General features: G+C 38.6%; 1 protein-coding gene across 1 annotated transcript in view; it reads left to right on the top strand.

Annotated features, from left to right (window-relative positions):
- Positions 1-16,684, top strand: part of XPNPEP3 (X-prolyl aminopeptidase 3) — a 56,194-nt gene extending 39,510 nt beyond the window's left edge. The window contains exons 6-10 of the mRNA XM_061205516.1: positions 491-604; positions 7,737-7,822; positions 10,154-10,334; positions 11,414-11,534; positions 13,023-16,684. Coding sequence (XP_061061499.1) covers positions 491-604; positions 7,737-7,822; positions 10,154-10,334; positions 11,414-11,534; positions 13,023-13,189 — 669 coding nt within the window. The 3' untranslated portion in view covers positions 13,190-16,684. The remainder of the gene's footprint in view (positions 1-490; positions 605-7,736; positions 7,823-10,153; positions 10,335-11,413; positions 11,535-13,022) is intronic.
- The last annotated feature ends 530 nt before the right edge of the window (positions 16,685-17,214 follow it).

The raw sequence follows: 17,214 nt of genomic DNA, 5'->3' as shown, positions 1-17,214 counted from the left end.
TACCATTTGCCTAGCATCCTTTTTCACATTTCCAGAGCATGTAGGTCGGTAGCTATTTGAAAGGTTGAAATTGGTAATTTAGAGCTGTTGTTAAAAATGCAAGCCATATTTCAGTGTTGATCTAAATAAGAAAAAACAAATAGTAACATGTAAAGTATCTGACCGTTTCTCTGTACTCAGCCCAATCGTAGGTTTTCCATGTTCTCTTCTGGACTTAACAGTTTGAAAATCGCAGGAAATTTAGAGTACTCAGGAGAAAAGAACAGATTTAATAATAGAGTTGAATAACAGTATTGGGGTGAGCATAAAAGAAATGGCCTGAAGTTACAGCATAAAAGTTTGGTTAAAAAGATGTGACGAATAGTTTTCCATTGTTAACTTAAGATAAGTACTTGAATGGAGGTATGAGCTGTTGAAGAGAGCCTGGGCTGGGGCTGCCCTGAGGAAATCTCAGTCAGACTTTCGGTCGTACTTTGCTGTTGTTTTTCAGTTTGAATTTGAATGCCGGGCCCGTGGTGCGGACATCTTAGCCTACCCACCTGTGGTTGCTGGAGGTAATCGGTCAAACACTCTGCACTATGTGAAGAACAATCAACGCATCAAGGTACACAGATCCCCTTCAGTGCTGCTTCCTCTGGGTCCAGATGCCTTAGTAGAAAACTCTAACCTCATGGTCCCCTAACCTTCAGCTTTCACAAACTAACTGCTATTTATAAATCCCTTACAGACATGATCTCATTTGATCTGCACATTAGCAATGTGAGATAGGAACAATTATTAACATGCCTGTTTAATAGATGAGGAAAATAAACTAAAAAATTAGGTAACTCATTAGTATAGAGCCAACTATTCTAGTCTAAAGCCTCTGCTCATTTCATTTGATAAAACTCCTTTGCTAAGGACTTGTGGCAACAGTGGGCCAAGCATATTTTGGGAGCAGACAGGTTTTACGACTATCTTGTTAGCTGTGAGGGAACTTATTTTTTATGGTTTTCTCCCCAAGTGACTATACAAGTAAAGAATCGTGTATTCCTTTATTAAGTCTATTTTTAATTATCTACTTTAATTTACAGTAAATTAAAAAATATATATAGCAAACATAAATTACACAATATAATTTTTTTTAATGAATACCCATGAACCAATGACTCAACTCAAGAGCCAGAACACTACCAATATGTTACATCTGCGTACGTACCCTTATGCTCTGGCACCCTACTGCCTCCCTCCCAAAGGTCACTAACCAGTATCCTAAATTTTTGTTTGTCATTCTCTTGATTTTTTCAATAGTTTTATCACAAAGACATGATTCCCCAAACAATATTAATTAGTTCTGCTTGTTTATGAAATATATAAAAATCATATATTGCTATATGTAGTTTTGGGGCCTCAAACTTTTCTTTTAATTCAAGTATGATAAGATAATACAAATTTTTTCTCAAGTATTTGTATCTATTTACACTCCTACCAGCAGTGTATAATTCTGTTGACCACATCCTTTCCATCCCCTGATATTATCAGACTTCTTAATTTTTGCCATTTTAGTTGGAATAAAACAGTATCTCATTGTGGTCTTAATTTCCATTACCTCAATTACCAGTGAAGTTAAGCATCTTTTCTTATCTTTGGCATTACTGCTTTCAACTTGCTAATGTGTTGTTTAGGATATTCTGATTTGTGTACATGAGTGAGATTGTCTTATAATTTTTCTCATACTGAATTTATGGTTTTCATTTCAAGGTCAAACTAAACTCATAAAATGAATAGTTTATTTTTTAATATTATAAAATGGTTTGAATTAATGTTTCTTGAAAATTGGGTAGAACTCTCCTGTGGAATTATTTGGGCCAGATATCTTTTGTGGGATTTTTAACTATGATTCAATTTCTTTAATACTGAGGCTTTCTATTTCTTTCTTTTTATTTTTATTTATTTATTTATTTATTTTACATTTCTTATTGTAAAATGTAACTACTGGAAAAGTACTTAAACCATAAAAGAATAGTTTAATGGGTAATTATAAAGTTAACACCCATGTGACCGTTACCCAGGTCAAGAAATAAAACATGTTGGCAAGCTACAGCCCTCTGGGCGAAATCCAGCCTGGCACTTTGTTTTTTAAATAAAGTTTTATTGGAACACAGTGGTTTCCACTCCCCCACCCCCACCCCCACCCCATGGCAGAGTTGAGTAGTTGCACCAGAGGCAGTACGGTCCACAAAACAAATATTATCTAGCCCTTTACAGGAAACACTTAACCCCTTAAATAGGACATTACTGTGTCCCCCCCACCCCCAAGAAGCTTTTCCACCATGTGGTCCTTCCCTCCCTGTGATAACTCCTTCTCTCCCTGATAGGGTAACACTCTCCCAATTTTGATGGTGATCATGTCTTTGCTTTTCTTTTTATTTTACAATTAATAAATAATGTAGTTTATATAGTTTGGTTCTGGTCATGTTTGAACTTTATGTATTTGAAATATTATGTCTGTGTCTTCTTTTGTACAACAGTATATTGTTGTATGCCGCTGTAGTTTGTTCATTGTAATTGCTGGAGTGTAGAATAGCAGGTAGAGCATGGTCTGTGAAGTTAAATATATTTTCATAAGAATGCTAAGACATTATATTATGTGCTCTTTTTCACTCTTGTTTTCTCTCAACTGTACGGTGAAGTATCCCAGAGGCCTTATGACATGCAATATCACACCAGATTGAATGCAGAAGCAAATATGAGACTCCAGCTGTCTTCTATTTGTCTATGCTAGACAGAGATTTGCAAAAATGTAAAACAATGCCACTTTTCTAACTAAATATTTTTATTTAGAAAAATAGTTATTTTCATTAAAAATGTTATTTTAGCATGTAATTAATGGGTTTATTGTTATTTTTAAATGAATAAATATTATAAAATTTTCTCAGTTTGAATTTCTTAATGTGATAAATATCCATAGATGGATATTTATATATTTTCCAGGTTTTTACCATTATGAACAATGTTCTGTGAACATTCTTGTACATTATTCATGGTATGTAAGTTATCAAGGTTGCCTAAGAGACACCTAATAATGGAATTGCTGGGTCATAGGATATGCATATTTGCAACTTTCATAGAAAATGCCAGACATTTCCGAAGTGTTTTTATCAATTTATATTTCCATTCTTCCTGAGACAGTTTGGTAGATTATATTTTTGTACCATTTTGTCTAAGTTTTTTAAATTACTCGTAGTATTATCTTACATTTTAATCTTTTGTGTTTGTAATAATGTACCCTTTTACATTCTTTTTTTTCTTTTGTTTTTTTTTTCCGTCTATGTACCTTTTTACATTCTCGATATCTTTATTTGTTTGTTTATTTATTTATTTATTTATTTTTGGCTGCATGGGGTCCTTGCTGCTGTGTGTGGGCTTTCTCTAGTTGTGGCAAGCAGGGGTTACTCTTCGTTGTGATACACGTGCTTCTCATTGCGGTGGCTTCTCTTGTTGCGGAGCACAGGCTCTAGGCACGCAGGCTTCAGTAGTTGTGGCACAAGGGCTCAGTAGTTGTGGCTTGTGGGCTCTAGAGTGCAGGCTCAGTAGTTGTGGCTCGCGGGCTTAGTGGCTCCACAGCATGTGGGATCTTCCCAGACCAGGGCTCGAACCCGTGTCCCCTGCATTGGCAGGCAGATTCTTAACCACTGCACCACCAGGCAAGTCCCTTTTCTAATAAATCTTAATAGACAGTTTCTTTAAAAGTAAACATACAGGGCTTCCCTGGTGGCGCAGTGGTTGAGAATCTGCCTGCCAGTGCAGGGGACACGGGTTTGAGCCCTGGTCTGGGAAGATCCCACATGCCGCGGAGCAACTAAGCCCGTGTGCCACAACTACTGAGCCTGCACGTCTGGAGCCTGTGCTCCGCAACAAGAGAGGCCGTGATAGTGAGAGGCCCACGCACCGCGACGAAGAGCGGCCCCCGCTTGCTGCAACTAGAGAAAGCCCTCGCACAGAAACGAAGACCCAACACAGCCAAAAAAATTAAATAAATAAATAAAGTAAGTAAGTAAGTAAGTAAACATACATATTCTCTGTGAACCAGCAGTTTCTTTTTAGGTATTTTTCCAAGAAAAATGAAAACGTATGTCCAAAAAATGCCTTGTACAAGAATGTTGATAGCAAGTGTACTCATAATAGTCCAGGGGTCCATAACCAGGATATTAGATATGGAAATTACCGTGTGGTATATCCTTGAGATAAAAAGGAGCAAACTACAGCACTGCCAACAGCATGAATGATCTCAAAAGCATTACGCTGAATAAATAAGCCAGACACAAGAAAATTATAAACTATATGATTTTATTTATATGAAGTTCTGAAATAAGCAAAACTAATCTATGGTGATAGGAATCGGATCAGTGGTTGCTTCTGATGGGGTGTTGACTGGGTAAGGCCATGAGGGTGTGGTTACATGGGTGTATACGTTTGACAAAACAGACTTAATTCTGTATACTTAAGATCTGTGCAAAGAAATCTCAGCAGAGGTTTGTGGGTTTTTATTAGTCTTTTAAAACCAACTTCGCTCCCGCATGCCTCAGTGAAGATCCCGCGTACAGCAACTAAGACCCAACGCAGCCAAAAATAAAATAAATAAATAAATAATAATTTTTAAAATAAATAAGTAAAAATACTAAAAAAAAAACCCTGCACATCATTAATGCTATTTTGTCTTTGTTTATTATCTCATCACACTGTGCCCTGGCCTTTGTTAATTTCACTCTTCTACTCTTTGTGTTTATTCTCTTGTTCTTTTTTTAAGCTTCTTAAATTAGACGCTAAACTCTTTTTTCTGGGCGTGCCACACGGCTTACGGGATCTTAGTTCCCGGACCAGGGGTCAAACCTGGGCTCCCTGCAGTGAAAGCACTGGGTCCTAACCACTGGACCACCAGGGAATTCCCTAAACTCATTAATTTTCATCCTTTCTTCTGTTCTAATTATAATTATTTAAGGATTAATATTTCACTTTCATTATATTCCATGTGTTTTTTTCATTATATTCCACTGTTTCTTTTTGCTTTTGCTGCATTAAGATTTCTTTTTCTTTGGTATTTCTCAGTTTTATTATATTTCTAAATACAAATTTATCATATATTATAAACAATAAATGTAATGTGCTGTTTAAAATAATAATGAGAAAATGAACAACCATGTATTCACCATCAAGGATAAGAAGATCATTGCTTATACCTTAGTAGTCCCTTGGGCAATCTCAAGCACATCTCCCTTTCTGTCTCCTACCATCTTGACGTTTGTTTTAACCTTTTTTTGTTGTTTTTCTTCATAGTTTTACCACCAGTGTACCTATTCCTAAACAATATAGTATTCATCCTTGAAAAACTAGAGAATAAACACAAATCTAGCTTTACAGGGAGAGAGACATATTGCCATTATTAGATGAAGTGACCCAAATAAGAAATAAGAGAAAATAGTCAAAAACTTCTAGGTCATAGTCTGGCTTCAGTTATCTGAAACTTTTCAACTTAGCGGGCAGGGTCATCAAGAAGCCATGAGAAATGCAGAGGACTGTTGGGGCATCTGGAAGGACTCTGTCATGGACCAGCTGGTAGGCATCTGGCAGAGATCTAGTCAGAGACAGCAGGCTGCCCTGTGGTTCTGCCTCTCAGCTCACCACGGCTACATCTAGCTGTCAGGAACAGGTCAAAGCAGAGCCCCCTTCTAACAGAGTTTGTTTAGATTTACCTGCATGTTGATCTTTCCTTCTTGCATCTTAGATGGCCTTTCTGGGATCACCTTCCTTCTACCTGAAGAACATCCTTTAGATGAAGGTGTGTAGCTGATAAACTTTTTCTACTTTTGTTTAGCCAAAACATCTTTATTTCATTCTCATTCTTGAAAGATGGCTATGCTGAGGAAAACCATCCTAGATCGACAGTTATTTTCAGTCATCAATTTTAATAGATTATGCCCCTTTCTTCTGACTTTCAGTGTTGCTGATTTTAAAGTATAATAATTATCATTCCTTTATGAAGTTTCTTTTTGCTTTTTCTGCATTAAGATTTCCTTTTCTTTGGTATTTCTCAGTTTTATTATATATCTAAATACAAATCTATTTTTACATGTCCTCATTATGATACCTCTGCTTCCTGAATCTGTAGATTCATGTCTTCATCAGTTCTAGGAAATTCTCAGACATTATTTCTTCAGATACCATCTCTCCTACATTCTCTCTGTTCACTCCTTCAAGGTCTTCAGTTAGATGTATGTTAAACCTCTTTTCTGTTTTCAATAGCTAATGTTTCTTTCATTTTACATTTGCCTTGTCTGTCTGTGTCATACTCTAGGGGATTTTGGTAGGTCTGTCTTCCAGGAAACTAAATTTTCTCTTCATTTGTCTAACCTACTACTTCAGCCATCCACTGAGTATTTTACTTCAGCAGTTGTTTTTATTTCCATTTGGTTCCCTTCAAATCCACAGTTATTCTCAATTGTCTCTTGTTGCTTGTTATCCTTTGTGATTCCATTTTTTATCCCTTTAAACATTTCATAATAGCAACTCTGTATCTGATAACTCCATTGTGTGGAATTCTGGAAGATCTAAATTTGGTATTTGTTGTTCCTGCTGACTCTCACTCACAGTGACCTACTGCCTCCTGTGCTTGACAGCCTTTGGTTGTGAGCTCATATTTGCTTGTTGTTATTTTTGGGAAATTATGCAATCCCAAATTTGGGCGCTATTTCCTCTAAATGTTATTTGCATATGCTTTTGCCAGAAGTGAAGTGGGTCCTAATGACCTGGGGCCCTATTATCCCCTGTGAGTGTCCTGGGTTAATGCAGGAATCTCCACTTCATCTTCCCTACTTTGCAACACCTTCTTTCCTATATACTGTAACACTTAACCTTATCACTACTCAGCTCTAGTTTCAGTTCTGGGTTGTTTTTATACAAGAAAAAAAGTCTTTAAGATGTCTCTTATATGATGTAATGTCAACATTTCATAAAATATATTTTTGTCCAGGATCTAGTTGTTATCTAAAATTTGTTCTATCATTTTTCCAGAAACAAAAACCACATTCATTATTCTTGCCATTATTATACATGTACTTATTTGACCATTATTCTACTATGTGCCAAGTTCTGTGCTTATTTAGATATGATTAAGATATGGCCTGTCTTCAAGGGCATAAATAGAAAATTTCAGTATAACATGACAAGTAGTGAAAGAGAGATGTACCCAAAGTTTTTTGGTTTTTTGGTTTGGTTTTTGTTTGGGGTTTGTTTGTTTGTTTGTTTTCCCCCCACATGTATTTTGATGGAGAGCAGAAGGGGAAGTGATATTCTAAAGTTAAATGGTTACAGGTAATTATATTTGAATAAAGGCCCTGGATACCAACCTATATAGGATTTTTTTAATTAATAGTGATAATGGTAATATTTATGATATTAATAAATCATAAATGCTAATGCTTACACCTAGTAATTCAAACCCAAGCACTGTGGTTCCAGAGCCAATGCACTTAACCACTCTACAGTGCCATCTTTCTTGAGCCAGTGTGAATTCATATGAAAAACTTAGATGCTATTTCTTGTGAGAAGGAACCAGAGAAGATTAGTCTCTTTTAAAATAGAGCTTTTGTTTTGTTTTGTTTTTTATAAAATGAAAGGCATGACGAGTTTAAATTAGAAGAAGAAACAACTGACAGTCATTAAGTCACCTACTTTTACCTGTCTTACTTTTGTTCCAGGATGGGGAAATGGTGCTGCTGGATGGAGGTTGTGAGTCTTCTTGCTATGTGAGTGACATCACTCGTACCTGGCCTGTCAATGGCAGGTAGGGCTTCCACAGATCCCACTGCTTCTTAGGAGTATGAGTTAGAATATGGATATATTTGGAGTAAAGAACTAAAGAAATATACACGTTCCCTCTAGCTCACATTAACTGCCTTTACAAAGGTCCTGATTATTTTCTAAGACTGTTTGATTCATCATATCAAGGATCAGGCACCTAAAAACACCTAGTTAACATGTGTGCACACACATTTTTTAAAAACAAATTTAAGTTTTTATTTTCTGAGTGCAAAGATAATATTTAGGTTATGGTAGAATAGTTTGGCCAGATTAACCCTCCACAGATAACGATTATAGAATCTGGACAAAATATTAAAAACAAGTATTTGAAGGCACTAGAGAGCTTCCTAAAAGCCTGCAGAAACTGCAGCGTAAGTCTGTCCTTGAAAGAAGAGCTATAATGGGTTAGATGTAAGTGGTTAGAGTTTTTTGCTTGAGGGCACTCCCCAATACACACAGCTTGGGCAGCAAAAAGCCACAGCCTTATTGGCCTAAGGTGTCAAAGGACAGAATTAGATACTAGCAAGGAACCAGAAAGATGGGGGGAAATCCTGAAAGAGAGGGTACTGCAAAAAAGGGTGAGGTCCAAAATTTGCATATAAAATATTCCAAAATCCTTGGCTGATCACTACATTATATTCTAGGGCGAGATCCCAGGAGGCTTAGCAAAATAGTGGCAGCCAGAATTTGAATGGACTGAACAGAGATTTTAGTTGCTTCCCACTAAGAGCAGAGCTTGCAGTTTGAATCCAGCCAAGTTAACAAAATCACTCTTCAGAAGAACATAACAGAATTTTAGAACCTCTACATTGTATCATTCATAATTTCTACTGTTCATTTTAAAAAATCACTAGACATAAGAAGAATCAGGAAAATGTGACCCATAATCAAGAAAAATATAGTCAATAAAAACAGATCCTAAATGACCCTAATGTTACAATTAGCAGATGAGGACTTTAAGGCAGCTAACAATAGCTGTGCTCAAGGAGTTAAAGGAAGATATAAGTGTAATGTGTGAACAGATAGAGAATCTCAGTAAGAAACCAAAAACTATAAAAAGAATCAGGGGTTCTGGAGAGATGGCAGCAAATAATAGTTTTTCAGTCTTTCCGAATTTTCAAATAAGAATAGAACGACTAGGTAGTGACTGGTACCCCAAACACCAGGTAATGAGGTATCACTAAAATCTCAAAATACAAACAGTTATGAACACGTTATGTACAACCACAAGACCTGGGTGATATCAGTATCTGTGTGGAAGGAGAAGGAAGCAGCAATGGTGGGGGAGGCTAACTGACAGACCTGAAAACAGGAGAACCCCAAAATAACCAACAGCTATTCACGGTCAGGATGATGAGCCAATTTCAGAACAGAAGCTGAAAACGGGAAGGATTTGCCAATCCAGTGGCCCAAGAAAGTCTGAAGGTGCTGGGCTCCCTTCTAGGACAGGGACTCACACTTAAGGGAAACTGCTGGAAGTAGAACAGAAATTGAGCAGGTTAGGAACTAAAGAGAGGAAGGAATGAGATGATCCAAATCAAAGAGGGGGAAAGGGAGTCCCCTGGCAGTCCAGTAGTTAGGACTTGGCACTTTCACTGCCGTGGCCCGGGTTCAATCCCTGGTCGGGGGAAAAGATCCCGAGGGCCATGCAGTGCAGCCAAATAAATAAATAAATAAAACCAAAGTGAGGGAGAGGAACTAAACCAGGAAAGATCTGAAACAAGCTGCCTTATTTTATTTTATTTTATTTAAGTATTTGTTTTTATTTATTTATTTATTTATGGCTGTGTTGGGTCTTTGTTTCTGTGTGAGGGCTCTCCCCAGTTGTGGCAAGCGGGGGCCACTCTTCATCGCGGTGCGCGGGCCTCTCACTATCGTGGCCTCTCTTGTTGCGGAGCACAGGCTCCAGACGCGCAGGCTCAGTAGTTGTGGCTCACGGGCCTAGTTGCTCCGCGGCATGTGGGATCTTCCCAGACCAGGGCTTGAACCCGTGTCCCCTGCATTGGCAGGCAGATTCTCAACCCCTGCGCCACCAGGGAAGCCCATGGCTGGGTGCGTCTTTTAGCCTCACCCCGTCAGCTGACCGTTTGAAGGAGAGATTGTTGTTGCTGCCCCAGCTTGAAGGGTCATTGCTCTTCCTGTTGAGCATCTAGGCATGATTGAGGTCCTGTCATTAATGATATACTGGTACTGACTAAATATCAACAATGCCCCATCATCATTGCCTTGGAGTTTTTCTAATCAAACTTAGAAGCAAACTTCCTACAATATCAGAGAGTTCCAAATTCGAGTTCTTGGGTTTTCCTGTCCCCAGGTTCACGGCACCTCAGGCAGAACTCTATGAAGCTGTTCTAGAAGTCCAGAAAGATTGTCTGACCCTCTGCTCCCCTGGAACAAGCTTGGATAACATCTACAGCATGATGCTAACACTGATAGGACAGAAGCTTAAAGAGTTGGGGATCATGAAGAACATTAAGGAAAATAATGCCTTCAAGGTACTTCACTTCCTTTGACCCCATTTCTTAAGAACACCTGACATGCTGCTTAGTTTTTATCCTATGTAAAGCTAATTAGATTTAGAAATGGTGTTTGTGATTGTTCACCAGTAAGAGGGACTTTTTTTGAACATGGATTAAAACAAAAGGTGCAGTACTTATTTCTACCAGAAGATGGCAGCACATCTGGTTCATTGCATACTGTGTAACTAGCTCAGTCTTCAGAAAACAAAATGAAGTCTGGTACAGACAGGGTGGAAGAGGACATAAAACGGAGGAGAGGTTAACTCTTAATTCTTTTGTAGTGATTTTGAAAAGGTAGGGGTCGAAGGGGAGGGTGTTTCTTGCTTCAGTAACATTGTTGAGACTTTTAACAATATCCTCAGTTGCCATGTTTAGTGAATTTCATCTGCATCCAAAATGTGGTGGTGTTCAATAGAAATTTAAAGCCTCAGCTTTAAATTAAATGGCATGTGACCATGCCAGGTGGTCAAACGAAACAGACCAGTAAGGCATCTCCTAGCTCCAAGTTTAGGCTGCCAGGGTTTCTTTTATCAATAGGAAGAAAGCTATAAATTCCTCCTGTTAATGCCAACAGATCTTTAATCAACGGATAGAAATATCCAAGCTAGTAAATGCCTAATAATTACTGTGTTACATGGTGTTTCATACCTACTCCGCAAGTTGCTGTGAGATACTTAGGGTCTCCAGAGTAGCCTTCCTAAGAGGGACATGCGAACATTGAAAAGAGAACTATTCTAACATAATTATCTTCCCTCCCCCAAGAAAAGAGATTTTCATTTGCCATAGTCATTACTGGGCTTACCCCAGTTAGCATGTGTGTAGTATATTAAATTGTAAGAATAGAAATGTGGATTAGTTAGAATGCTGTTGGCAGAATTGCGTACAAGAGGTGGCAGTTTTCAAGTTTCTTAAGCATTAGCCCGAGGATAGGTGAACCAAGTGGCAGAACTGGGGGCAGGAGGCAGTATTAACACATATCTCACGGTGTTATATATGCCCAACTTTCCCCTTAAGGGGTCATTGCTCTAATAACACTGAGGTAATATCTTTTCCAGGCTGCTCGAAAATACTGCCCGCATCATGTTGGCCATTACCTCGGGATGGATGTCCACGACACTCCAGACATGCCCCGCTCCCTCCCTCTGCAGCCTGGTATGGTAATCACAGTGGAGCCAGGTAAGGGGAGGTGCTAGCAGCCTCTGATCCCTTGGGACATGTAATTCTAGTGTTAGATAGAAAGGTAAACAATTTATTTTTACCTGAACAAATGTAATTAAATTAGAAGAGACAGGAAAATGAATCTCTCCAGTGTAGAAGGGAACTTTATTTTAGATTTTTCTTGAGCTTTTTTATTTCACATCACACAATTTGTTTAATTTGACTTCTCCAATAAACAACAGATGGGGAATACTTTTGATCAGTAGATATTAAGAAATAAATCTTTTTTTAACCCTGCCTTTGCCAGGGCCAGTTTGTACTAGTCCTTCCCGTCATCTTGGTGGGCTGCTGACACTTGTGAAGCCCCTGGCGCTTTTCTGCAGAGACACTCAGACTCCCCATGTTCTCAGTTGCAGCTCCTCTGCATTGAACTGCCTGCATTATTCCACTTTTTAGTATCCAGATCCTTTCTTCTAAGCTTCAGAGAGAGCAGGCAGTCTAATGGTTCTCCAGCTTGAATGATGCTGGATGTTGGGCAGGATTCAGTAGAAAAGTGGTGGCCGCGGTGGAGTGTGAAGATTGATATTACCAGTCAGTTTTAAACATCGATGCTGCTTCTGTCATGAAAGCAGATCTCAATCTTAGATTTCAAGTGTTTTCACCTCTAAATTATGTAAGTTATAGTTGGGACACATCTTTTATGCCACCCTTTAAGTCCAGGCATATGTTGCTGTCTGTGACCTTACGTACCGTTAAGTCCAATCTAGTTGGCGCTTCCTTAGACTTCGACTACATTTTCCTTTGCTGGTCTTTTCCTTCTTATCACAGAACAGTATCTGTGAGTACAGAGAAGGAAGTTTAGTTTCTTTAATATGAAGAGACCTGGTGTCTGTCTGACTTCATGATTAGAAAGGGAACCTTGGTCTCTTAGAATTTTTCAAACGTTCATTAAGGTCTTCTTTTTCCCTCTTTACATCATGTACACGTCAGTTACATTTATGACTTATTTGAGTATTTCTGCAGCTTCTGGTTGTTGAGGCTAATAATCTCTAAGTAAGTGTTTTTTAAATACATTTTAAAATGCCTTAAGTCTTTATTTTAGCAAAGTGCCCTTTTTCCAGGGGACTGTTAGGCAGAGAAAGAATGCATTTATATAATCTACTGGGTCCCAGCATATATTGACATACTCATAAATTAAGTAACTTTAGTGCCCATTTGAGCCATTAGAACGTGACAGAATCATGATCAACATTATTGTAGTTGTATAGATCTTGTAGTCTAATATACAAAATAACTATAATAATAGTTCTAGTAATGATAGGCAACATTTACTGACCATTTATGTACCAGACATTTTTATATATATTATCTCATTTAATCTCCACATTTCTATTAGGTAGGTACTGTTAGGATCCCAACTTTATAGAGGTTAACTTACTTGCCCCAAATCATCCAGTTACTGCCATTTATGAGTAGAATGTTCTGCTTCTTTTTTCTACTTCTCAGGTATTTATATTCCAGAGGATGACAAAGATGCCCCTGAGAGGTTCCGTGGTCTTGGTGTACGAATTGAGGATGATGTAGTGGTAACTGAGGACTCACCTCTCATCCTTTCTGCAGATTGTCCCAGAGAGATGAATGACATCGAACAGATATGCAGTAGGGCCTCTTGACCCTCATTGTGGCCCACATGCATCTCAGGTTCAGAAGGGGTGGACGTTGGCCTCTGTGCACATGTGCTTTCTGGGGGTCTCTGTGTGGACATTTATACACGTGTTCCACTGGGGAGTGCAGCAGCTGTATGAGTGTATGTAATTGTGTATGCGGTCTTTCTTGTTTTATGTAGCTAGAAATCTGGGAAATTGAGTTTTTGGATTGTATGTTACTGCAACTTTATTAACATTAATTCTGTAGAATTAATGACTGAGACAAGTTTAGTTTTAAGATGTAAAGAAAGATCTTGGTTACATATGTCCACGCATCCCAGTTAGCACATGGAGAAAATTCTCTGCTTCTCTCCAGGTCCTTCCCCTTCTGCACTTTTCCTGAGATCCTCCTAATATCATAAGATTTTTGTGTAATGCCTATATATTTTGAGCCAATCACCAAGGTCTTTGCCTACACTGAAAACCACCTGTCAGTGATTGTGGGTGGCCAGTACGTACCTTCCATAACACCTGCCTACCTATCCAGGAGCCCATGTATCTACTGGAGCCACGTGAGCCCTCAGGGCACTGGTGTCCTACAGTCACACCATTCAGCCACAGTCCAGATTCCAGCAACACTAGCTATCGAACAAATTTTTGAGCCTTTCTTGCTATTTGGTTACCTGGGACCTGGAAGGTGTTTAGATTCTTGATAAGGAAGGAAATGAAAGAGAAAGAAAAGTATATGTGTCTGCTATAGATCCAGACCGCCATCCATCTCTTCTCAATCTAAAGATGATTCCTTTCCCAAACATCCATGCTTTCTTTATAGATTCTTAATGCATTGACCCTCAGCACACCCTTGAAGCTGCTTCCCTGGCCAAGGGCGGATCCTCTACTTACCCTATTAAAGTCAGAGGAATGGCACCCAGTATTCAGAGAGACACCCCAGTTATCATTCTGTGATTTCCTCTAGTGCCAATAAAAACAAAATATGCAACCCACTCAGTACCCGTAAACACCCTGTGATCCTTTCCTTCCTTGGACGTTAGCACTGGAAGGACACTGGTAAAGACTCATGTTTCCCTCAACACAGCATGGGATGCAATTATATAAAACTCAGTTTGCAAAGTGAACAGGGCTAGACTGCTGCAGATAAGTTATTTGGGAGCTTCTGTCGTAGGGGAAAGCTTTAAGAACTAATGTGTTCACCTTCTTTAAACCTGCATATGAGCCCAAGATGTATAAAACATGCTGATTGTTAGAACATAAATTCGAAAAATTTTAAGAAAATATTTGCATTAGGGAAGAACAGGCTAGGAGATTAACATTCCTTGCAGTGCTAGAGGTTTGCCCGTCTTGTCAGAGAAACCCGAGGTACAGAGCCCAAAGCAGACAGGCAGTGACTTCATCAGGAGACAAAGATAATGTTAGCAACCAAAGTGATACAAATTGTGTCCTGACGGTGCTCACCCGCAAATGCTTGGCTTTGCTCAGCAGCTGTGGGAATGGATGGCTGCACAGCTGGAGTCATCATCCCTGCGCCTGCCCTCCTCACCCCCCTCCAACTTCTCAGTCCTGTGCCTGTTACTTTCTAAGAGGGGACTGAAAAGAAACGCACAACTCTGGCTTCTCACTCCCTTGGCCTGTATGGCCTCAACAACCTTTTTCTGGAATTGGGTTTCCTTTGTTCACTTACAATCCTGGAATAAGGAATTTCCTTTTCTTCCTATAAATCATTTTCTGTAGTCTTCAACTTTCTAGCTAAAAGCTTAGGCGGCTTTTATGAATAGCAGCCTACTTGGACATGAAACAGACTTCTTCCCGCTAGATTCCTGGCAAGTTCTACAGGTGTTGCAAGTCACACGTAGAACGGCCGTTGTGGAATTCTTCTGGTGATTTATAGTCCCTGACCCAGGCATATTGTCCTTTGAGTCCCCGATTAACCACAGCAGCTAACATTTGCATCAGACTATCCGAACCTTCAAGAAGTGACACAGTGAACATCTCAGAGCAGCGGTTTAGGGACTGTCTGATCTATTCAGGATTGGTTGAGCAGATAATTGTGCACAGTGCCAGAATCTCATTAATTCTTAGCCTTACCACAGACATGCCCCACATTTCCCTCCTTGTTTCAGTATAATAAATACTTCATATATACACCAAGCTCTCCTAATGAAAACCTTAATTTTTAAAAAATGCTTCAAATGTTACACTGGAATTTTTCTCCCTGAATTGAAGAGATACAGCTAAAATATTAACAATAATCTAAAGGCAAGAAGTATATCTAGATGGCCTCTGCCGCATACTTGTATGGTTTTATTTCAGGAATTGTTATTTTTCTCTATAATTAAACTGGGACTGTGTTTTTTATTTGAAACACAGCAGTAGAAATAGAATAATAACTCTCCTCTTCCCATAGTCGTACCCAAGTTAGGAAGGTACTTCTCATGGTGACAAAGTTCTCTTTGTGTGTCTTCTTTCAAAATATTGTTACCTTTTTTATTAATTTTTGTAAGGTCAGAAAAGGAAAACTCCTACTATAGACATTATATCTTAATTGGGTTTAAGATCCATAAAATAAGTTAAATCCCCAGATAAAGACATTGTAACTCATTAAAATAGAAAACTTGGGCTTTGTTATGTTTTTCAAAACATACATAACCAACATCCTCCTTAGCTTTCTGAATAATAGAAAGATTGCAGATATGAGGCATGAGTGCTGCCTCTCCCTGTCTTGTGTCCATGTCACATCACATGTACTGCATAGTGGCTGTCCCACCAGTTCCAGCTGTGACCTCAGAGTCCTTTGTAACACAGTGTTTCCAGTAACTGCTGTCAGTAAAACAAGAGTTGGGATTTGAGTGAGACTCTGTCTACCATCCCTCAACTGGCATATGATCAATAATAATGTAACTTATTTGTGTTTGTATGTTAGAAACTAGGTGAGGGCCCAGGATGGTGGCAGCATAAAGGATCTTGCTTGGAAGAGGTTTTTACGGTGTGGTTTTTTTTTGTTTGTTTGTTTTTAATTTTAGTTTCCTGAAGTGGGATCTGTATCCCAAAACTTAAGCTGATAGGGTTAAGTTTTAAGCCTGGACAAATAAAATACTTCAAGCTGAAGTGTTTAATAATCCTAATATGAGAAGGTGAATACATCATTAAACCCTAATTGTAGAGCAGAATTCCACTGTCACAAAGCACATTTGTCTTCCTGGCTCCTTTCACCTCTGCCTATGTGTCACTGAGGAACTTGGGGTAAGCATCAGTATTATTCAGATCAGGGGTCCCCACTGAAACCACGACCTCTTGGGGTGTGCTTCATGAGAAGCTGAGAGAACTGCAGTCTTTGTGAGCATTTCTTAATGCCTTGTATGACTTTTGTGCAATTATATAAGTTCAATTTGGACAAAATGCTGTTACTTTTTAAGGCCCTATTGACTGAAAGTAGATACGTCATTCCCCAACAAGGGAAGACCATTTGTTACTGTCATTTAAAAAATAAACTATAAAACAATGTAAGAGTGTTTGGTTTGTGCGTGTATGTATGTGTTATTTTCAAATCTAGAGTTTATAGCTTTAGATGTGACACTTTGTTTTATGAAGTATTTTATTTTACAGAGTATTCATTAACTACTGTCACAAAATCATGATAGCAAACTTGAGGTAATCTTAGCAGTCATAGAAGGGGGAAAACCAATGGATTAGATTGACTCAAGGATCAAACGTATTAACGTGGTGAATATACTTGATAACATTGTATTTTATAATTGAAATTTGCTAAGAGAATAGAACTTAAATGTTCTCACCAAAAAAAAAAAAAAGAAGATAAATATGTGAGTTGATGGATGTGTTAATTAACTAGATGGGGGACATCTTTTCACAATGTATAGGTGTATCAAATCATCACATGTACACTTTAAATATCTTACAGTTTTGTCAATTACAGCTCAAGTAAGCTGGGGGGAAAAAAGGTTGACTCTCCACAAAATTGACACATAGGTCTGCAGACAGCCCCTGTAGAACTCAAGACATTACACTATAGCCATGAG

This window comes from Eubalaena glacialis, chromosome 11 (genome assembly GCF_028564815.1).
Source record: "Eubalaena glacialis isolate mEubGla1 chromosome 11, mEubGla1.1.hap2.+ XY, whole genome shotgun sequence".
Classification (NCBI taxonomy): Eukaryota; Metazoa; Chordata; class Mammalia; order Artiodactyla; family Balaenidae; genus Eubalaena; species Eubalaena glacialis.
Note: the sequence above shows the minus strand (reverse complement) of the source record. Positions and strands in the feature narration are given on the sequence as shown.